This window comes from Ceratotherium simum, chromosome 15 (assembly GCF_057802395.1).
Source record: "Ceratotherium simum simum isolate JZ-2026a chromosome 15, ASM5780239v1, whole genome shotgun sequence".
Taxonomy (NCBI): domain Eukaryota; kingdom Metazoa; phylum Chordata; class Mammalia; order Perissodactyla; family Rhinocerotidae; genus Ceratotherium; species Ceratotherium simum.
The window spans coordinates 38,711,405-38,730,463 of NC_141914.1; the positions used below are offsets into that span (position 1 = coordinate 38,711,405).

A 19,059-nucleotide genomic window follows, 5' to 3' on the forward strand; every position below is an offset into this window, starting at 1 on the left:
TACACTCCTCTCTCTCTTTTTTAATATTAACAAATACAAGCAGCAGAGAGGGCCAGCTGCTCTCTGCTGTTCCCTGAGGGAACGCCAGAACACAAAGCTGTTCCTCTGGCCTTCCTCTAACTACAGGGCCTGTTTCGCTCCTCCTTAGGCAGAGCTTTGTTCCAGCCCAGCTTCCCTCATCCCAATTCCCCAGTCGGGATGGGAGGCACGTGGTTGCTGGCGGTGGGAAGAATACTGTAATTCCAGCCTCTGCTCCTTTAAGTCTCAGCTCAGACGGTGGTCACTCAACCTTCTGCAACTAGCCTCTTGCTTGCCCTGGCCCAGAAGCCAGGAGGGCAATCAACCACACCCACGGGAGCAGGCAGTGTGACTTCAGTCATCTTCAGATGACTCCTCTTCTGCCTCTTTTAGCCACTGGATGAACCTCTGCAGCTGTAAGGAAGCAGAGTGGATAGCTACTGAGAGAGGGACACATAACCCTCCTGTTCTCCTTCGTGGATAAACAGTTCTAACAATCAGAGTCCCAGGGACCAACCATCCTGGAATCTAGGGCCAACGGCCAGGGAACAAGACAACCACTCCGTGGTGAGAGGAGGGCAACCTGACTCACTTGTTGGTTCTTGCGCAACTGCCGGCCTTTATCAGTTGTATCCCTTTGGCTGAACCAGCTCAAGATTGTTTCTTCAGCCAGGATCTCCAGCTGGTAGAAAGCCATCAATACCTGCAGAAGGCCAGCAGAGGAGATCTCAGGGGCCTTGCAGAGTCCAGCAAGATATAATGGATAACGGGGGAAGAGGAGGTAAGATCTTAGCATCTCTCTCTATCAGGCCCTCAGCTTCCTTCTACACACTGAGCAGCCTCCTCCAAAACAGACAAGAGTAATAAGCTGTTCACTCTGGTACTGGAACAGGTATAACTTCTGGAACTATTGCTGGGCAGTGCTTCGCACATTCCCAGGGCAACCTTCAAATGGCTGCCTTACTAGCCTGGCTCCAAGCTGTACTATCCCAGCAATAAGCACAACACTAGGGGTGGATGGTGCTGTTAACCAAACTCCATACTGGATTCACGTCAGCCTGTTTTGTGTCTCCACAAGGTTACCAAGGCCTGTTTCAAAGCAAATGCAGGACTTTGGGGCTTGAGATGGTATTTACCTTGGCCATGGAAGTACCAAGAGGTTCATGCTCCAGGAAGAAGTCCTCAATGGCTGCCAATGCTGCCAAATGATCAGCTGCACGCTTTACGTAGTTCCTAAAAACAGGGCTCCAGGCCTTGAGCAGCTATGGAAGAAAGGAGAAAAGAGCTGCAATATATTCCTGAGCATGCACCTATACCTGGACAGCAAAGAAAATCAATATTGATAACATGGGTCTTTCATGATGTGGGAAGACCAGAGGGAGACGATATAGGCCCTGTGAAATTATGTCAGAGGGACGTGGGAGTTGCTGGCAGTCAGGGCTGGGGAAAAAGAAGAGATTTCCCAGGGAGGGTGAAAGAGGGTCAGATATTGCAGGCTACCTCAAAATACCCATTCTCAGCCTAAAGGTTGATCTCATTTTGGGTCAAATCATTTTCAGTCAGAGAGCCTGAAAGTCCAAGTCTATTCTGGATATATCTTTGGGGTCTAGTATGGTCTGAATCCTGGAGTCTCCAACTTGACTCCTCTGGAGGCACCAAGGCTGCTCTAGAACCCAATCTGTGTCAAGAGGCAAGAAGAAAGGAACCTCAAGTAACATATACCTCACAAGACCTTCCAATCCTGATTTCCTATAAAGTCAAGCATAGCAACGACATTATCTGCCTCCACCCAATCCCTTGTACCCAGCCCCAGTCTTTGCTCACGGGCAGTAGCAGGGCACAGTAGCGGTTTGGGTTGAGTGGGGAATCCATTTGTTGCAGGGGGATTTCCAGGACCACGTGGCTCAGTACCTGCATCACCTCCTTCAGGCTTATGTTGTAGGCGTACCTGTGGGGAGACTGTGGTGACACCAGGGCCTTCACTGGCCCTTCCGGCATACTGTAGGACTAGGACTTTGGTAGGACACTGGGGTAAGGAAGTCAGATGGAACAACATGGAAGGGGAGGGTTTTGGAAGGTGGAAGTCTATGCTGAAGCTAGAACCTAATGCTCTCCTTGCTCCAAATGCTACTGGCCTTGTCCATTTGGGATGTCGAGGGACCAGGTTCCTATTTGGGGAAGACACAGGAGAGAACCTCTACCTGCCTGGGATTACCCCGTGGAGAAGAGAACAGGGAGGGGTTACTCTTACTTGAGAGAGTTGATCTCTAGGACTAGATTGTCACAAGAAATGTTCTCTTCCTTGCCCCGCTGTAGCGTTCCCAGGACTTCATTCTGGAACACTAAAATCAAAGCAAGAATAAGTTTGTGGGCCAACATCACTCCAGAATACTTTAAGTTACCTAGTCCTGACTTGACACCAAACCCTTTCTGGAAGAAACACAAGTCTTTGGCTAGTTGATCCAGACAAAGAATCAACTAAAGGTTTTCCTCTTTTGTCCCAGGTCATTGCTACCCTGGCCACTCACCTTTGATGTCATCCATCTGTGGGGAGCCTGCCCGGCTGTCTAGCTCCTCAGAATCCATACTTGGCTCACTTTCAGTTTCACTCTCTTCTTCCATGTTGATTTTGAGTCCTGAGAACCCATAAAGGGTGAGAAAAAGAAAAATAAGGAAAGCGCCATTGACAGAGAGCAACACATCTGCCCTGTCCACATGAATAAAGTAATGAATAAGTCGTCAGATTCTGAAGTATTTACTCTCCTTCAAAACGTTCCAATTTAGAAGGAGGGTGGCAGGAATAAGGCCTAGCTCACCCCACAGATCCTGCTGCAGCTCCTCCTCTTCCTCCATCTTCATGTCTGCAGCTTTCCAGAGGTAGCCCCGGCCTGCAACTCCAACTTCTGCTGGATTGTAACCTGGAAAAGGCATTAATCTTTAGTGAAGGCCCAGCAGAAGCAGCAACCCTCCAGGAAGAAACACTGGTTTTTCTATGGGGCAGAAAGACACACAGATGCCCCACACCTGCTGAGCCTCACACCTTTCAGCTTCACTTTCTCTTTTTTTTGGTCAGCCCCAGAATCGTCACTGAACTGGCCATCATCCTCATCTTCCTCTGCATCTGGAGGGTGCAAAGAGATCACCGAGCCCTCAGGCAGCGTGATGTCTGGGCCCACTACCACCTAGGGAAGAAAAAACGAGTGGGTGGCACAGACCTATTGGTATATTGGGGAAAAAATACATCCTGAAATTGAGAGTGACTTTTTTTACTAAGCCAATAGAGGGCAAATGAAACCACTGGATTTGGATTCTCAATTTACGCTGGATTAAGGGTGGACGTAAGGTCCCTTCTGGCTCAGCATGACCAGCATTCAGTTTGGGGCCTGTGTACAGTACAGAGCAGGTCTCACCTGGGAAGTGAGGACACAGTGTGGCTTCAGTATAACTTGTTCCTTGACTTCAGCATTGTCACAGAGCAGAGACTGATGGATCTGTGCTCCAGCAGCCACTCGGACACCTTGCCACAGGTAGGCCTGGTCCAGCACCACGTTATCACCTGGCTCAGGACAGGAAGGACTCCTGGTCACTTAGGGCTCCAACTCCACACCAGGGCCATTCTTGGAGGACAGGGGTGACTGACACCAGCACAGCTCCCACCTAGCTCTAATACTCCATCCCCCGATTCACCAGAAACACCCTCTCCCTTTCTAAGTCCAGGCCTGAGAATAGAATATTGCTCAGCCTAACCATCCTCTACCACGTTTATAACAATTACAGATTATACATAGGACTGAAGAACCTGAGAACCTTCAAGATTTCTGGGGACCCCTTGAACTCAAGAACCTTATTAGAATCATATCCACGTCCAGATATAGAACCAAATTATTCCATCCTTTCTTGTACATTTCAGAATGAGAATCTTACTGTTACTCTTTTAACAGGCAGTTCTATGAAAAGCATCATATTCCTATAATCAAAGTGAGTTACTAAGAGGCTAACCAGGCAGTTATGGTAGAGTAAAAAGAATAGTGGGCTTACAATCAGAATACTCAGGTTCAAGTCCCAGCACTGCCTCTTATTAGCATGACCTTGGGCAAGACAACTTCTTTGAGCCTGTTTGCTTATCTATAAACTGGGGATAAATAATACCTACCTTGCAAGGTTTTTGTGAGGATTAAACGAAATAATGTATACAAAAGCTCTTTGTAAACTGTAATGCACTAAACAGATGCTATTATTGCATGTTAATTATCCACTTGGACCTGAATGTGAATATAGGGTACCCTGGAATGTGAAGAGTCACCAAATAAGAGGCTCACAGGCCACAAATTAAAGGATCACTGTTTTCACATACCTGTGCCCTCCTTTCTTAAGGTAGCCACTCTAGTTCCTTACTCTCAGGGACTATCCCTCTGTAACCTTCTCTGGAGACATGGGGCCCCCCAGGTTCCTGCTCCTAGGAAAGCTGGCTTGACTTCCCCACCTGTGCTCACCAATGTGGCAGCCGGGGCCAATGACACTGTTGGTGATAGAACAATTGCTGCCAATGACAGTGCCAGAGCCCAGGAGCACATTTTCCTCCAGGACGCTGCCACGGCCCAGGCTGACCTCAGGCCCTCGGTAGATGTTGTGCCGGGAATGAGTGCAGCTCTGGGTTGTGCTGTCAGTGAAGTTCGCCTCGGGGGTGAGAGGGTAGACCCATCGGCGGATGACATCAGCGCAGACAGTTGCATACATGTGTAGGTTGGAGACCCGGGCACCATATTCCCTAGTAGTCACGTGCATGTGGATCTGGTTCCCTAGGATCTGAATGAGGAGACGGAGAGAGAGGTTGCTCAAGCAAGCAAGAGAGGAAGAATGGCCCCAGGTACACTTTTCTAACCTTCTTAACTTCCCCTCTGCCTCTCAATGTCACAGCCAAACGGCGTAAGACTTTTCTTTGTGTATTGCTTCCCCCCACCTCTCAGCTCTTTTCCTCCCTTCTAAGGCTCAATAAACACAAAAGGGGACCAAAAGTTATCAGCATGAGATAATGTCATAGCCCTCTCCCTAAGGGATATTGAAAGCCTTTCTTACCTCCTCATTCACTAATAGGCCTCGCACAAAGTCATCTCGAGTTTGGTAGTCAAAATTGTCTGTAAAGAGTTGAGCCACCTGTGAGGGTAAGTTGGGTGGGTCCAAGGTTAAGCATTATTCTCTGAAAGCAGAGACATGCCCCCAGAGACCTATGAGACCCTATGACAGCGGGATGTGGGCCAGAATCCCAAAAAGGCTCTCAACGGGATATTGGGGTCAAAATGACAGCACCTATTTGTGGTAGAACAGATAAGAGAAAGAAGGATAAAAAATACACTCTGGCCTTCTAAGGGGGCAATAACACACTCCCAGAGTTCTACTCTTTGGATTGTAGCCCTGGCCCTGAAGAGCTCACCTGAGGAGAGCAGATGCTGATATGACAATCCAGTAAATCATAGCGAATCTCCACTCCATCTCCACTGCTCTGGAACAAGCTCTGTGGGGAGTAGTTACAAGAACTTTAACGTCTCTCCTGCCAAAGCCTGTCACTTTCCCACCTCAAGGACCCCAGATACCCACACACCAGAGGGAAAGAAAAACGTCGGAGGCCTTGGGTCTTCTGGAAGTGGAGAACCCGGTTCGTGGCACTATCCACAGCCACTACCACGTTGTCCTCATGGCAACGAGTCGGGTGGCTGGGGGATGACTCTTTGAAGATCATTGTCATCACAGATACATTTTTTTCTAGCTTCCGCCTCAACCTATGAAGAATAGGAGGGAGAGAGTAGCAAAAAAGCAGTCTTGGGGCTCTGCTGGTCCCAAACCCTTATCCCTACCATTTTCCCATCCTGACCTGTGTTCCTCCAGGGCTCTGGTAATATTGATGTTTGAGACGACGTCCCCATACACCAGAAGGAAGTCAGAGCGCACCAAGGCCTTGGCATCAACATCACGGAGAACATCCCCCAGTGATCGATATAGCTCTGATGTAATTATTCGAACCACGTTGAGGGATGTAGGGCGGCACCACTTGGATTTCCTAAAGGAAGACAGGTGAGGGGAATGAGTAAATCAAGCATATAGATCATACAGAGCTTCCCTATTTTTCCACCGTTCAAACTTCACATTCGTTCTCTATGGCTTTTTTGGGTTCCTGCCAGTGTCCTGAACTTCAAAGAGATTTATGAACTATAATTAATGGTCTCAGCATCCTGTGTCACCAGTCTTGTTTTATGGGTTAGAGAAACATGGTTATTTCCTCTCCATACTCTGAGCCCTGTCCCCAAACATAGATTTGAACTCAAAATCCTGCTGAGACTTAGGGTACACAAAGTATCTTGGGAACATACTTTTCATGCCACTTTTCTCCAGTCCTGACCAAATTTAGGAACTGTCTAATGGAGACATGCTAATATCCTAGTCTTTATTTCCTAAACTTCCATAAATCCTGGGATTCACTCTTTTTCAAGAAGATTTCACCAGGCATTTGTTAAGTGTTTATTATGTGCTTGGTACTAAGCTAGGCACTGGGAATACAAAGATGAGGGAGAGCTCAATATTTAGAAGCTCAGTGGAAAAACAAAGATGTTACTCTTATAACTTCCATACTGGAACCAAACTTGATAAGAGAGATTCAGAAAAAACCCAAATGTTGTTCTTTAATCTTTGTCTCAGCTTCAGCTGCTCACTTCCTGATAAGCGAAGACAATGCCCTTAGATCTTATGATGGGATCCAAACAGACACATTTTCCCCTTTATTTAATTATATCCATCCTAAGGAAACTGGAAAAAAATGGTAAATGTGGAAAGAAAATTGCCTTACAGTAAATGTTCTTTGATTTGAGCAGCCTTCCAGCAACAAAAGACAAAGGTTTCCTGTACACCTGTGGCAGTCAGAAATTCCAGAGTGTAGTCAATTAGTGCCACATTGGCCAGCGGCAAGAGGACCTGGAGGGTAGGAGACAGAAAAAAGTTAGAAGTCTTGAATCCATGAGGGCCGTCTGGGTACCATTCTTTCCCCCACTTCAACCACAATTTTCAGTCCTCTATCAGTGTTTCCAAGCACTATAGTTTTACTTTGTCTTTCCAATTTAAAAGTAACCAGGCTCCTGCCTTTGATGTTCATGGTATGCTCCAAGCATTAGAGTCTAAGGTGTTGCAATCTGGATACAGTAAGCATGGAATCTACTTGCTTAGCATGGTACACAGAGCTGGTATAGAATAGCAGACCACCCCTAGCAAAGGATAATACTGGAAATCAACCATATCTCCAAAAACTTAAGCACCACTAAGGCCTTTTTCCCCATAAAATTTCCTTCCTTGATCCCTTTCTAAGAGTCAAGGGCTAGCCATCCCACTCACTTGTCCAAAATGAACAACCATTAGGCTTTTGAGGGGAAGCGGGGAGTTAGATTTTCCTGAACCGAATGCAGTTCCATTTCTTTGACTGGGCTGGGGACTGCTTTCTGAGTGACCCAGCAATCCCTAGAACTAGCTCAGTCCAATTCCCCGGTGTCTAGACAATACAGGGGCTGCTGGCCACAGGCCACTAAACCCGGTCTGTTCTGTTTTTGACAGATGGCATTGACTGTCATTAAAACCCGGAAAGAAAAAAAGCATACTGTACGAGATCCAAAACAGCTGTTACTGTGGGATCAGACCGTCTGCTCTTTTTTAAGGCATATGATCTCCCTTTTGGTGGCAAAAGGAGGTGACGCTCCCTTTCACCTACGGATCTCTCTGTCCTCTGCATAAAGGCAGCTCAGCCTCCTCTTGGAGCACGGAATCCCCGTGTGAAGGCTTCTCACAAGCACTGCTTCTACATTTAGCTCTGCGCATGCCTCCCAAACCTAAGGCGGACAGCACTACCAGCCACTCACTTGGTCAGGCAATCATCATGGCTTTAAACTGTCCCTCCGCTATCTTCCTAACCAGGTACACCAATTCCCGGGAAAGAGGGTGGACACAAGTCCTTCTAGAGCACGCCCCACTAGGCAGCCGAAAGGATAACTTGCTCCAGCCCCGCCACCTCCGGGCCCTCTGGCTGCTCTCGCGCGCGGCGCTCACCCGAGGCCGGTCCTTGGAGATGGGGAAGAAGCGGCGGTTGAAGCTATCTGCCACCAGAACTGCTTGTAGGGGCGGCGGCGGTTCCTCCTCCGCCCCCTTGGGTCCCCCACCGCCGCCGCCTCCCGGCCCACTGCCGCTGCGCTTGTTGGCCCGACTGCCCACCGCACCAGGCAGCGCCGCCACAGTGGCTGCCATCTTCTTCTCTCACGGCCACCACTTCCGCACGGAAACTGACACCGCGTGCAATACGGGACAAAAAGGACAGAGCACTGGAAACGCGAAGAACTAACGAAGGGAGGGAGGGAGGAGACGAGGAGAGACGAGTGCGCATGCGTCTTCCCACAAGCCGCCCAGTCTGAGGGCTGAGCTGCCAAGGAGCAAGGTGTGGGGCCTGCCGGCGCCTGTCTTCCCAGTTACAGTTAAGGCGCACGGGGCTGGGGAACTACGGACCGCAGGCTGCATGTGCAAGTATAGTAGGCCTTCGTTTGTACACGAACAAGCTGAGATTCTTGCGGGATGGTGGGACTTGTGGTCTCTGCGAAAGGGCCAGATCCATTTGGAATATGTAATCTTCCTCGCCCCGAGTATGTTAAAAACTAGTCCTCCGTCTTCATTCTGGTCACCTAATGTGACCCGGCGTCTAGAAGAGCTCGGAACTGAGTCAGACATCACCTTCCCTGAGGGAGCTCTGCCTACCTAAATACAGAACGTGGTATAGTGGGGAGAGTTGTAATTCTGTTGAGCGCTGACTGTGGCCAGGGACGAGACAAGCATTATCTCATTTAATTCGTCACACATCTCTGCTAGAACATCTTATTCATTCGTTCAACAAACATTTCTCGAATTCTCAGAGGCGTGAAGTTCATCCAGCTAGTAAGTGGAAGAACTGGTATTGGAACCCTATCTTGACTTCATAGCTCCACAATCTTTCTGCCAAGTGATGTGGGGATAAATATTACTATTTTTTTTGTGTGTGTGAGGAATGTCAGCCCTGAGCTAACATCCATGTCAATCCTCCTCTTTTTTGCTGAGGAAGACTGGCCCTGGGCTAATATCTGTGCCCATCTTGCTCCACTTTGTATGGGACACCGCCACAGCATGGCCTGACAAGCGGTGCATCGGTGTGTGCCCAGGATCTGAACCCAGCTGCCAGCGGCAGAGCGCTGTGCACTTAACCGCTATGCCACCAGGCCGGCCCCTAAATATTACTATTTTATGATCTCTTCACTTCTTCATTCATTCAGCCTATCAGCATTTCTTGAAACCCTACTCTGTCTTAATCAGAATGCAAATAGGGGTGGATCCAAGAACGGGACTGCTAGCGCAAAGGCCCCAGGCGCGAGAGACGGAGCACGATTTGGGGAAAGGCGGGGGCTGCCGGAGTAAAACAGGCCAGCTGAGGTGCGGGACCTGGGCACGTGGTGGAAGTGAGGCAAGGCATTTTGAGCGTCATTGGGTGGGCAAGGAGCTTTCCAGCAAGGCACCAAGCCCTTTCCGCCTGAGAACTGTCGGAATTACACAATCCGCTGGATCCTGCCTAGTTTCTGCAAGTGTTGTTCCCACCCGAGCCTGCGCTGCACGTCGGGATTTGGAGTTCGAAAGGGTGAGATTTGCTGTTTCCATGTGGCGATTGCGGCCTGACTAGAGGTACTCAGGTCTCCTCCTCGTGGGACCGAGGAGTCTTGTGATTTGTTTCCTCTGCTAGTTAATGATAGCGCTGAGCAAAACCATTTCTTGAGAATTTTGGAAAATTTAGCCTGGAGAAGGAAAGGCAGAAGGCAACTCAGTAAAACTTTTCAATTAAATGAATGTACATTGTAGAGGAAGGTGTTTGGGTGTCCTACAAATCCACAGGCAAAAAGAGGGAAAAAAAGGTGATTAAATAGGGCTACTGAGGGGCTGGTCCCGTGGCATACCGGCTAAGTGCGCGCGCTCCGCTGCTGGTGGCCCGGGTTCGGATCCTAGGTGCGCAGGGATGCACCGCTTGTCAGGCCATGCTGTGGCCGCCTCCCGCATAAAGTGGAGGAAGATTGACAGGGATGTTAGCTCAGGGCCAGTCTTCCTCAGCAAAAACTAAAACAAAAAAAGCAGAGAATTGGCATGGATGTTAGCTCAGGGCTGATCTTCCTCACCAAAAAAAATAGGGCTAGTGATTTGTGCACGTGCACACACATGTAACACACATGGGGTGGGCTGGTGGGGGTGAGGCATATGGAAAATAGGTTCAATTGTAGATTTTTTTTTTTTGAGGAAGATTGGCCCTGGGCTAACATTTGGTGCCAATCTTCCTCCTTTTTTCCCTTTTTTCTCCCCAAAGCCCCAGTAGATTGTTGTATGTCATAGTTGTACATCCTTCTAGTTGCTCTTTGTGGGAAACCGTCTCAGCATGGATTGACAAGCAGACAAGCGGTGTGCGCCCAGGATCCGCGCCTGTGAACCCCAGGCCGCCAAAGCGGAGCACGTGCACTTAACCGCTACACCACCTGCCGGCCAATTGTAGAAATTTTAACATTGCTCCAGCAACCCCTGAAAGTGGTGAGTGGTAAATCCAGGCCTTATAGTTCTGTAGACAGGTAGCTGGATAGATAAGGTAATGGATGGGTCTCGGGGAGCATCTTTCTCTTTCAACCTGTTGTTAATTTTTTTGTTTCAAGCTTACCCAACTCAACAACAACAACAAAAGCAAACAAAAATAGGCAAAGGACGTGAATAGACATTTCTCAAAAGAAGATATACAAATAGCCAATAGGAAAGTGAAAAGATACTCTTCATCGCTAGTCGTTAGGGAATTGCAAATCACAACTACAATGAGCTATCATCTCATACCCGTTAAGATGTCTACTATCAAAAAAGAAAAAACAAAACCAACCAAACAAAGAAACAAGAGCCCACCTGATGGCTGATGGTTAAGTTTGCTCCCGGGGTTCGCAGGTTTGGATCCCGGGATGGATCTACCCACCGCTTATTAAGCCATGCTATGGCAGGTGTCCCACATGTAGAGGAAGATGGGCATGGATGTTAGCCCGGGGCCAATCTTAGTCAGCAAAAAGAGGAGGATTGGCAAGAGATATTAGCTCAGGGCTAATCTTCCTCCTCAAAAACAAACAAACAAACAACAACAACAACAACAAAACCCAGAAATTAATAAGTGTTAGTGAGGATGTGGAGAAATTGGAACTCTTGGTAGGAAGGTAAAGGGGTATAGCCGGTGTGGAAAACAGTATGGTGGTTCTTCGAAAAATTAAACATAGAATTACCATTTGATCCAGCAATTCTACTGCTGGATATATACCCAAAAAAAGTGAAAGCAGGGACTCAAAGAGATATTTATACAACTATGTTTATAGCAGCATTATTCACAATAGCTGAAACATGGTAGCTGTTTCATTCATCAACTGTCCACTGACAAATGAATGGATAAGCGAAATGCGGTGTATACGTACAATGGAATATTATTCAGCCTTAAAAAGGAAGGAAATTCTGACATATGCTACAACATGGATGAAACTTGAGGACATTATGCTTAGTGAAATAAGCCAGCCACAGAAAGACAAATACCATATGATTCCATTTATATGAGGTACTTAGAGTAGTCAAAATCATAGAGACAGAGAGTAGAGTGGTGGTTGCCAGGGGCTGAGGGGAAAGGGGGAAATGGGGAGTTATTGTTTAATGGGTATAGAGTTTCAGTTTTGCAACATGAAAAGAGTTCTATGGATGGATGGTGGTGATGTTATGTGTGTTTTACCACAAGAAAAAATTGGGAAAAAAACTTACTGGAAAGCTACTGAAAACCACAAATACATAATCACACACACACACAGACTATATAAAGAAATAAAAATCCCTTACCCTACTTCTCTCATCCTACTCAACCCCCTGAGTTATAACCATTATTAATAATTTGGTTGGCATTCTTTCCATTTCCCCCCATAAGTCTGCATATCTAGTTCTAGAGATATATTATATGCCTAAACACACACACCATATACACGTATTCAAACATATATGTATCTACGTGTATTCACACATATTCAAACATGAATTGTGCTTGGAGACAGTACACCACATGACTATGCCAGTACTCCAGAGCCAGAGTGCCTGCCTTCCTTTCTAGGCTCTAGTCATTTACTAGCTGTTTAACCTTGGGCAGGTTGCTCAATCTCTCTCTGCCTGGACTTCCTCATCTTTGAAATGGGATAATAATAGTGCTTAGCCAGTCCTGGTAGTCTAGTGGTTAAGATTCGGTGTTCTCAATGCCATGGCCCAGGTTCGCTCTGCTCAGGGAACCACACTACCTGTCTGTCAGTTGTCATATTATGGCGGCTGCATGTTGCTGTGATGCTCAAAGCTGTGCCCCGGGTATTTCAGTGGAGCTTCCAGATTAAGATGGACTAGAAAAAAGGACCTTGGTCACCCACTTCTGAAAAAATTGGCCATGAAAATCCTATGAAAAGCAGAGGAGCACTGTCTGATATAGCATGGGATGGTGAGAGGATGGCACAAAAAGACCCAGCAGGGTTCTGCTATGCTGTACACAGGGTCGCTAGGAGTTGGAATCCTCTCCACGGCACTGACAACAACAAAATAATAGTACTTACCTCATAAGGCTGTTGTGAGGATTAAATGAGGCAATATATAAAAAGCCCTTAGAACGCCATTTGACACATTGTCAATACAATTTAAGTATTAGCTTTTATTATGATAGGCATTTTTGTCTGCAACTTAATTTTTATTTATATATGGTAGAATATAGACAAAAAGCTATTTTCAGTGACTCCATAACATTCTGTAATAGGAATATACCATTTTTTATCCAATCATTTCTCAATTGATAAACATTCAGATTTTTTTGCAGTTTTGCTGTTACAAATAATACTCTCTCCTATTGATATTTTTCTAAATTTGCATTCATTTCTTAGAATTTGTTCTTAAAGGAGAGTGACTGGTTCAAACTGAATACAATTCCCATGGCAGGGGATATGCTGTCGAACTCACTGGGAAGCCTGCTGAGGCTTAATTGCTCGTGGTGTTACTACTTAATTGCTATCCATGGAAAATGTGCCATATGCCCTTACACCGGCAATGTATGAGAGTGCCTATATCCCCACAGCCTCACCTACAGAGTACATTGTCAACAGTTTGGACTTTCTGCCAATCTATGGGGGGGGAAGTGTAGTTTTAATTTGCATTTCTCTTATTTTGAGTGAGGTTGAACATCTTTTCATATGTTAAAAGACCATTTGTATTTCTTAGGTCAACTGTCAGTTCTGTTTCTTTTTGTAAATTAATACATCAGCATTAAGGTTTCAAAATAAATCTTGAATATCAATCAGTCTAGAATGTAAGCTCGGTGAACATCAGGGCTTTCTGCCTGTTTTATTCACTACTGTATCCCAGGTGTATTGAAGAGTACCTGGCACATGGCATATAATAAACATTTGCTGAATGAATGACTGGTTGTTGCTAGTCAGTGATAGTCGCATGAACTTTAGGTAAATAAGTAAAAGTAATGTCAGGCTCTCCCAAGCTAAGTCTCACTTGTTTTTGGTTTTGTTTTGTTTGAGGAAGATGGGCCCTGAGGTAACATCTGTTGCCAATCTTCCTCTTTTTCTTTTCCTTTTTTTTCTTCCCTCCCCAAAGCCCCAGTACATAGTTGTATATCCTAGTTGTAGGTCCTTCTAGTTCTTCTATCTGGAACACCGCCTCAGCATGGCTTATGAGCGGTGAGTAGGTCCGCGCCCAGGATCCAAACCTGGGAACCCTGGGCCGCCAAAGCTGAACGCGCGAACATAACTGCCAAGCCACTGGGCCAGCCCCATATTTTGTTTTTCAATTGTGGTACAATGTACATAACAGAAACTTTATCATCCTAACCATTTTTAAGTGTTCTGTTCAGTGGTGTTAAGTACATTCACATTGCTGTGCTACCATCACCACCATCCATCCACAGAACTCTGTTCACGTTGAAAAACTGAGGCTTTGTACCCATTAAACAATAACTCCTCATTCCCGTCTCTCTTTAGCCCTGCCCACCAACATTCTACTGTGTCTATGAATGACTACTCTAGACACCTCACATAAATGGAATCATACAATATTTTTTCTTTTGTGACTAGTTTATTTCACTTAGCATAATGTCCTTGAGTTTCATCTGAATTGTAGCATATGTCAGAATTTCCTTCCTTTTTAAGGTTGAATAATATTCCATTATATGTATCTACCGTATTTCATTAATCCACTGATCTGTCAATGGACATGGGTTTCTTCCACTTTTTAACTGTTGTGAATAATGCTGCTATGAACATGAGTGTATAAACATCTGTTTGAGTCTCTGCTTTCATTTTTTTTGGGTAGATATCCAGAAGTAGAATTGCTGGATCATATGGTAATTCTATGTTTAATTTTTTGAAGAACCACCATACTGTTTTCCATAGCTTCTGTACCATTTTACATTTCCACCAACAGTGTACAACGGTTCCAATTTTTCCACATCCTCACCAACACTTGTTGTTTTATTTTATTTTTTAATTTTATTTTATAATAGCCATCCTAATGGGTGTGAAGTGGTATCTCATTGTGGTTTTGATTTGCATTTCTCTAATGACTAGTAATGTTGAGCATCTTTTCATATGCTTGTTGACCATTTGTATACCCTTTTATTGAGAAATGTATTTTCAAGTCCTTTGCTCATTTTTAAATGTTTTTTTTTTTTTGAGCTGTAGGAGTTCTTTATATATTCTGGATATGGATCTCTTATCAGAGATACGATTTGCAAATATTTTCTGCAATTCTGTGGGTTACCTTTTTACTCTGTTGATAGTGTCCTTTGATGCACAAAAGTTTTAAATTTTGAGGTTGTCCAACTTATCTATTTTTTTTTGTTGCCTGTATTTTTGGTGTTATATTCAAGAAATCATTGCCAAATCCAATGTCATGAGGCTTTTCTCCTATGTTTTCTTTTAACTTTTAAGTGGCACTTTTTCCCTCTTCAGGTTCTACCTATAAAGATGTCAAAACAATGGTAGATACGTTCCCTTCAGGGCACCCTTGATACACATACAAGTGATGGTCTTTTCTAGGCATTGCTAGAGTCAGGGCTCTGGTGATTGCAGGCATTGAACTGATGGATTAGAGCACTTTGAAGGTAAATCTTAGAGCCTTCTGTGCTTCTCAGCTTGGCTCACTTGTTGCTTAGTGATCGGAGTAGATTGTTCACTGCCATGAGTGTTGTTTATTTTTCTAGTCACTATTGGGTCTGGAGTTGTTGTTTTGAAAGTGGAGGGTTCTAAATGTGCTATGGGATAGCTGAGGTTTTTACTGTTCATGTCCTAGCTTGCTAGAAAATGACAGAACTGAAGTTCTGAGTTCTCTCCATTCTTTTTTTTCTTTTTTTTTCTGGAATCATCACTGTCACCTCCAGAGATATACCTAGACTCCAGAGGTATAACAATCCTCTTTGTTTTCCAAGCTGAGAGTTGAGGAAAAAATATCCTTTAAACTTTCTCCCTAGCTCAGTCAAAACAGGTTGGGATTATTCAAAAGAAACTTCACTTAAAAACTTAAGGGGGCCTGCCCGGTGGCGTAGTGGTTAAGTTCATGGGTTCTGCTTCAGTGGCCTGGGTTCACCCTCAAGCCATGCTGAGGTGGCGTCCCACATAGAGCAACTAGAAGGATGTGCAACTATGACATACAACTATCTACTGGGGCTTTGGGGAGAAAAAGAGAAAAATGGAGGAAGATTGATAATAGATGTTAGCTCAGGGCCAATCTTCCTCAAAAGAAAAAAAACAACTTAAGGGAAAAGAAGAAGGGAGGAGAAAAGAAAATAAAGTCATTGTCATCTACAATACACTGCTTTGGCTGGGCCTTGGCAAGATGGGGAGGGTGGCTTATGGAGTTAGGCAACACCACCCCCTAGAGGTCATTGCTATGCTGTGCACCAACCTACTCACCAATTGTCTTAGACCGTTCAGGTACATTTTGATACAGAGTGTTCCAGAACCGTAAAGGAGGAGCCCAGCCATATCCGTGATCTACAAGGAGCCCAGATGCCCTGCGGGAAAGAATTGGATCTGGCTACTCTGAGATCCAGACATGTACAGACCAGACTTCTTTTTTTTTTTTTTTTTTAAGATTTTATTTATTTATTTTTTCCCCCCAAAGCCCCAGTAGATAGTTGTGTGTCACAGCTGCACATCCTTCTAGTTGCTGTATGTGGGACGCGGCCTCAGCATGGCCAGAGAAGCAGCACGTCGGTGCGAGCCCGGGATCCGAACCCGGGTCGCCAGCAGTGGAGCGCGCTCACTTAACCACCAAGCCACGGGGCCGGCCCCAGACCAGACTTCTTAAAGAGAGCTTGAGCTTCCTGGATGAGGCTGGACTGGAAAGAGCCAATGGGGTTTCTGAGATACCATTGCCAAGAGACAAAAACTATTAGCCTAAACATCAGGGTCTTGAATCCAGATGGAGCAGGGATTGTAGGAACAGTGTGACACTGTGCCTGGCCTGCTCTTTATCCAGCCTCCCCCAAGGAACGTGTGTGCTCCAGGAGGGAGAGGGCTGTGGTATGAAGGAGGGGAAGCAGGTAGGGTGACCAGCTATCCCTGTTTGCCCAGGACTATCCCTGTTTAGCGCTGAAAGTCCTGTATCCTGAACTGAAGGAAACCCCTCAGTCCCTGGCAAACTCGAATGATTGGCCACCGTACAGTAATATGCTTTTTTTCTTTATCTTTCTGAATCTATGACATCATCACGGTTGGTTTGAGGCTGCATCTGCCTGAGAAGAGATTAGAATTTGTAAAACAGAAAGGAGGCAAAGGGAAAGAAATAAGCAGTTTTAAAACATTTTATAATGAAAAAGTTTAAACATACAGAAAAGTAGAGAAAATAGCATAATGAATCCTATGTACCCATCACCATCTGAAACAATGATCAACTCACAGACAGTCTTATTTCACCTCCCACTCCCCACCCTTTTAGCCTTTGGATTATTTTGAAGCAAATCCTCGACATCTTATCATTTCGTCTGTAAATATTCCAGCATTGATCTTTAGAAGAAAAGGATTATTTAACAAAAATAACCACAACGTCATTATCCTACTGAAAATTAACAACGATTTTTTGATATCATTAAGTATCCACTCAATGTTCAAATTTCCCCAATTATCTCATAAGTGTTTTTTCTTTTAACAGTTTATTGTTTTATTCAGGATCAAAATAAAGTTCTTACACTCCAATTGGTTTAAATGTCTGAAGTTTCTCTTTTAGAAAAATATTCATTTTAAAATAATTTTAGAATTTTGGAAAAGTTGCAAAATAGTACAGAGAGTTTCCTCATATTCTTCCCCGAATGTTAACAATTTACATAACCATATGAAAGCCCGGAAATTAACACTGCTACAATATTATTAAGTAAGCTACAGATTTACTAGAATTTCAACAATTTTCCTCTTCATTATCATTTTTTCTGTCCCAGGATTTGATCAAGATCCCCCATTGCATTTAGTTTTCATTTCTCCTTAGTCTCCAATCTATGACAATTATTCAGTCTCTCCTTGTCTTGTATGACTTTGACACTTTTGATAAGTATTGGTCACTTATTTTGTAGAATGTCATTCAATTTAGTTTTATTTGGAAGCTTTATGGAGATATAATTTACATATCATCTAGTTCACTCATTTAAAGTGTGCAATTCAGTGTTTTTAGTATATTTACAAAGATGTGCAACAATCACCATAATTTAATTTTAGTATGCTTTCATCATCCCATAAAGAAACCTTGTACTCATTAGCAGTCACTCCCCACTCTTCCCAGCCCACCATTATCTTCTCCCCTACCAGCCCTAGGCAGCTGCTAATCTACTTTGTATCTCTGTGGATGTACCTATTCTGGACATTTTATATAAATGGTATGATACAATGTGGCCTTTTGTGTTTTTCACTTAGCATAATGTTCTGGAGGTTCATCCATGTTGTGGCATGTATCGGTACTTCATTCTTTTTTATGGCTAAATAATATTTCATCATATGCATAAACCACATTTTGTTTATCCATCTTCAGTAGATGGGCATTTGGGTTGTTTCCATTTCTTGGCTATTATGAATAATGCTGCTATGAACATTTGTGTAAAAGTCTTTGCGTGGACATATGTTTTCATTTATCTTGGGTATATACCAAGGAGTAGAATTGTTGGGTCATATGGTAACTCTATGTTTAACATTTTGAGGAACTGTTAAACTATTTTCCAAAGAGGCGACACCATTTTATGTTCCCCTCAGCAATGTATGAGGGTTCCAAATTTCTCCATGTCCTCACCAACACTTGTTATTGTCTTTTTGATCATAGCCATCCTCATGAGTGTTGTTAAGTGGTATCGCATTGTGGTTTTGATTTGCATTCTCCTAATGACTAAGATATTGAGGATCTTTTCATGTGCTAATTGGCCACTTGTATATCTTCTTTGATGAAATGTCTATTCAAATTCTTTGCTCCTTTTTAAATTGATTGTCTACTTATTGTTGAGTTGTAAGAGTTCTTTTATGTATTCTGGATACAAGTCCATTATCAGACATATGATCTTCAAATATTTTCTTCCAGTCTGGGTTTTTCCCCCCTCACTTTCTTGATGGTTCCTTTAAAGCACAAAAATTTTTAATCTTGATGAAGTGCAATTTGTCTATCTTTTCTTTTATCACTTGTGCTTTTGGTGTCATATCTAAGAAATCATTGCCCAGCACAAGATCATGAAGATTTACTGCTATATTTTCTTCTAAGTGTTTTAGCACTCACATCTAGGTCTAAGATCTACTTTGAGTTAATTTTTGTGTATGGTTTGAGGTAGGGATCCATAGTCATTCTTTTGCATGTTGATAACTAATTATCCCACACCATTTGCTGAAAGAACTATTCTTTTCTCCATTGAATTGTCTTGGGCTGTTTGTCAAAAATCAATTGATC

At 44.3% G+C, this 19,059-nt stretch overlaps 1 protein-coding gene and 1 long non-coding RNA gene across 3 annotated transcripts in view; one reads left to right on the top strand and one right to left on the bottom strand.

Annotated features, from left to right (window-relative positions):
* Positions 1 to 8,310, bottom strand: EIF2B5 (eukaryotic translation initiation factor 2B subunit epsilon). Of its 2 annotated transcripts, none has more exons than XM_087439926.1 (16): positions 8,101 to 8,310; positions 6,857 to 6,981; positions 5,888 to 6,073; positions 5,618 to 5,795; positions 5,450 to 5,530; positions 5,095 to 5,172; positions 4,512 to 4,824; positions 3,429 to 3,574; positions 3,059 to 3,200; positions 2,835 to 2,936; positions 2,547 to 2,654; positions 2,270 to 2,360; positions 1,930 to 1,966; positions 1,155 to 1,280; positions 611 to 721; positions 1 to 432 (listed from the first exon to the last, which is right to left on the bottom strand). In XM_087439926.1, exons 1-16 carry the CDS (start codon positions 8,293 to 8,295, stop codon positions 373 to 375), a joined length of 2,079 nt encoding a protein of 692 aa, XP_087296052.1. In that variant the 5' UTR covers positions 8,296 to 8,310; the 3' UTR covers positions 1 to 372. The 2 variants fall into 2 exon arrangements, with proteins under 2 accessions (XP_087296052.1, XP_004424707.2); XM_004424650.3 differs by having other exon boundaries at positions 1,843 to 1,966.
* Positions 8,311 to 8,480: 170 nt separating this feature from the next.
* The window catches only part of LOC147915178 (uncharacterized), a 46,756-nt gene continuing 36,177 nt past the window's right edge, over positions 8,481 to 19,059 (top strand). Inside the window, exon 1 of the long non-coding RNA XR_015554468.1 lies at positions 8,481 to 9,703. This is a non-coding gene — a long non-coding RNA (uncharacterized LOC147915178). The remainder of the gene's footprint in view (positions 9,704 to 19,059) is intronic.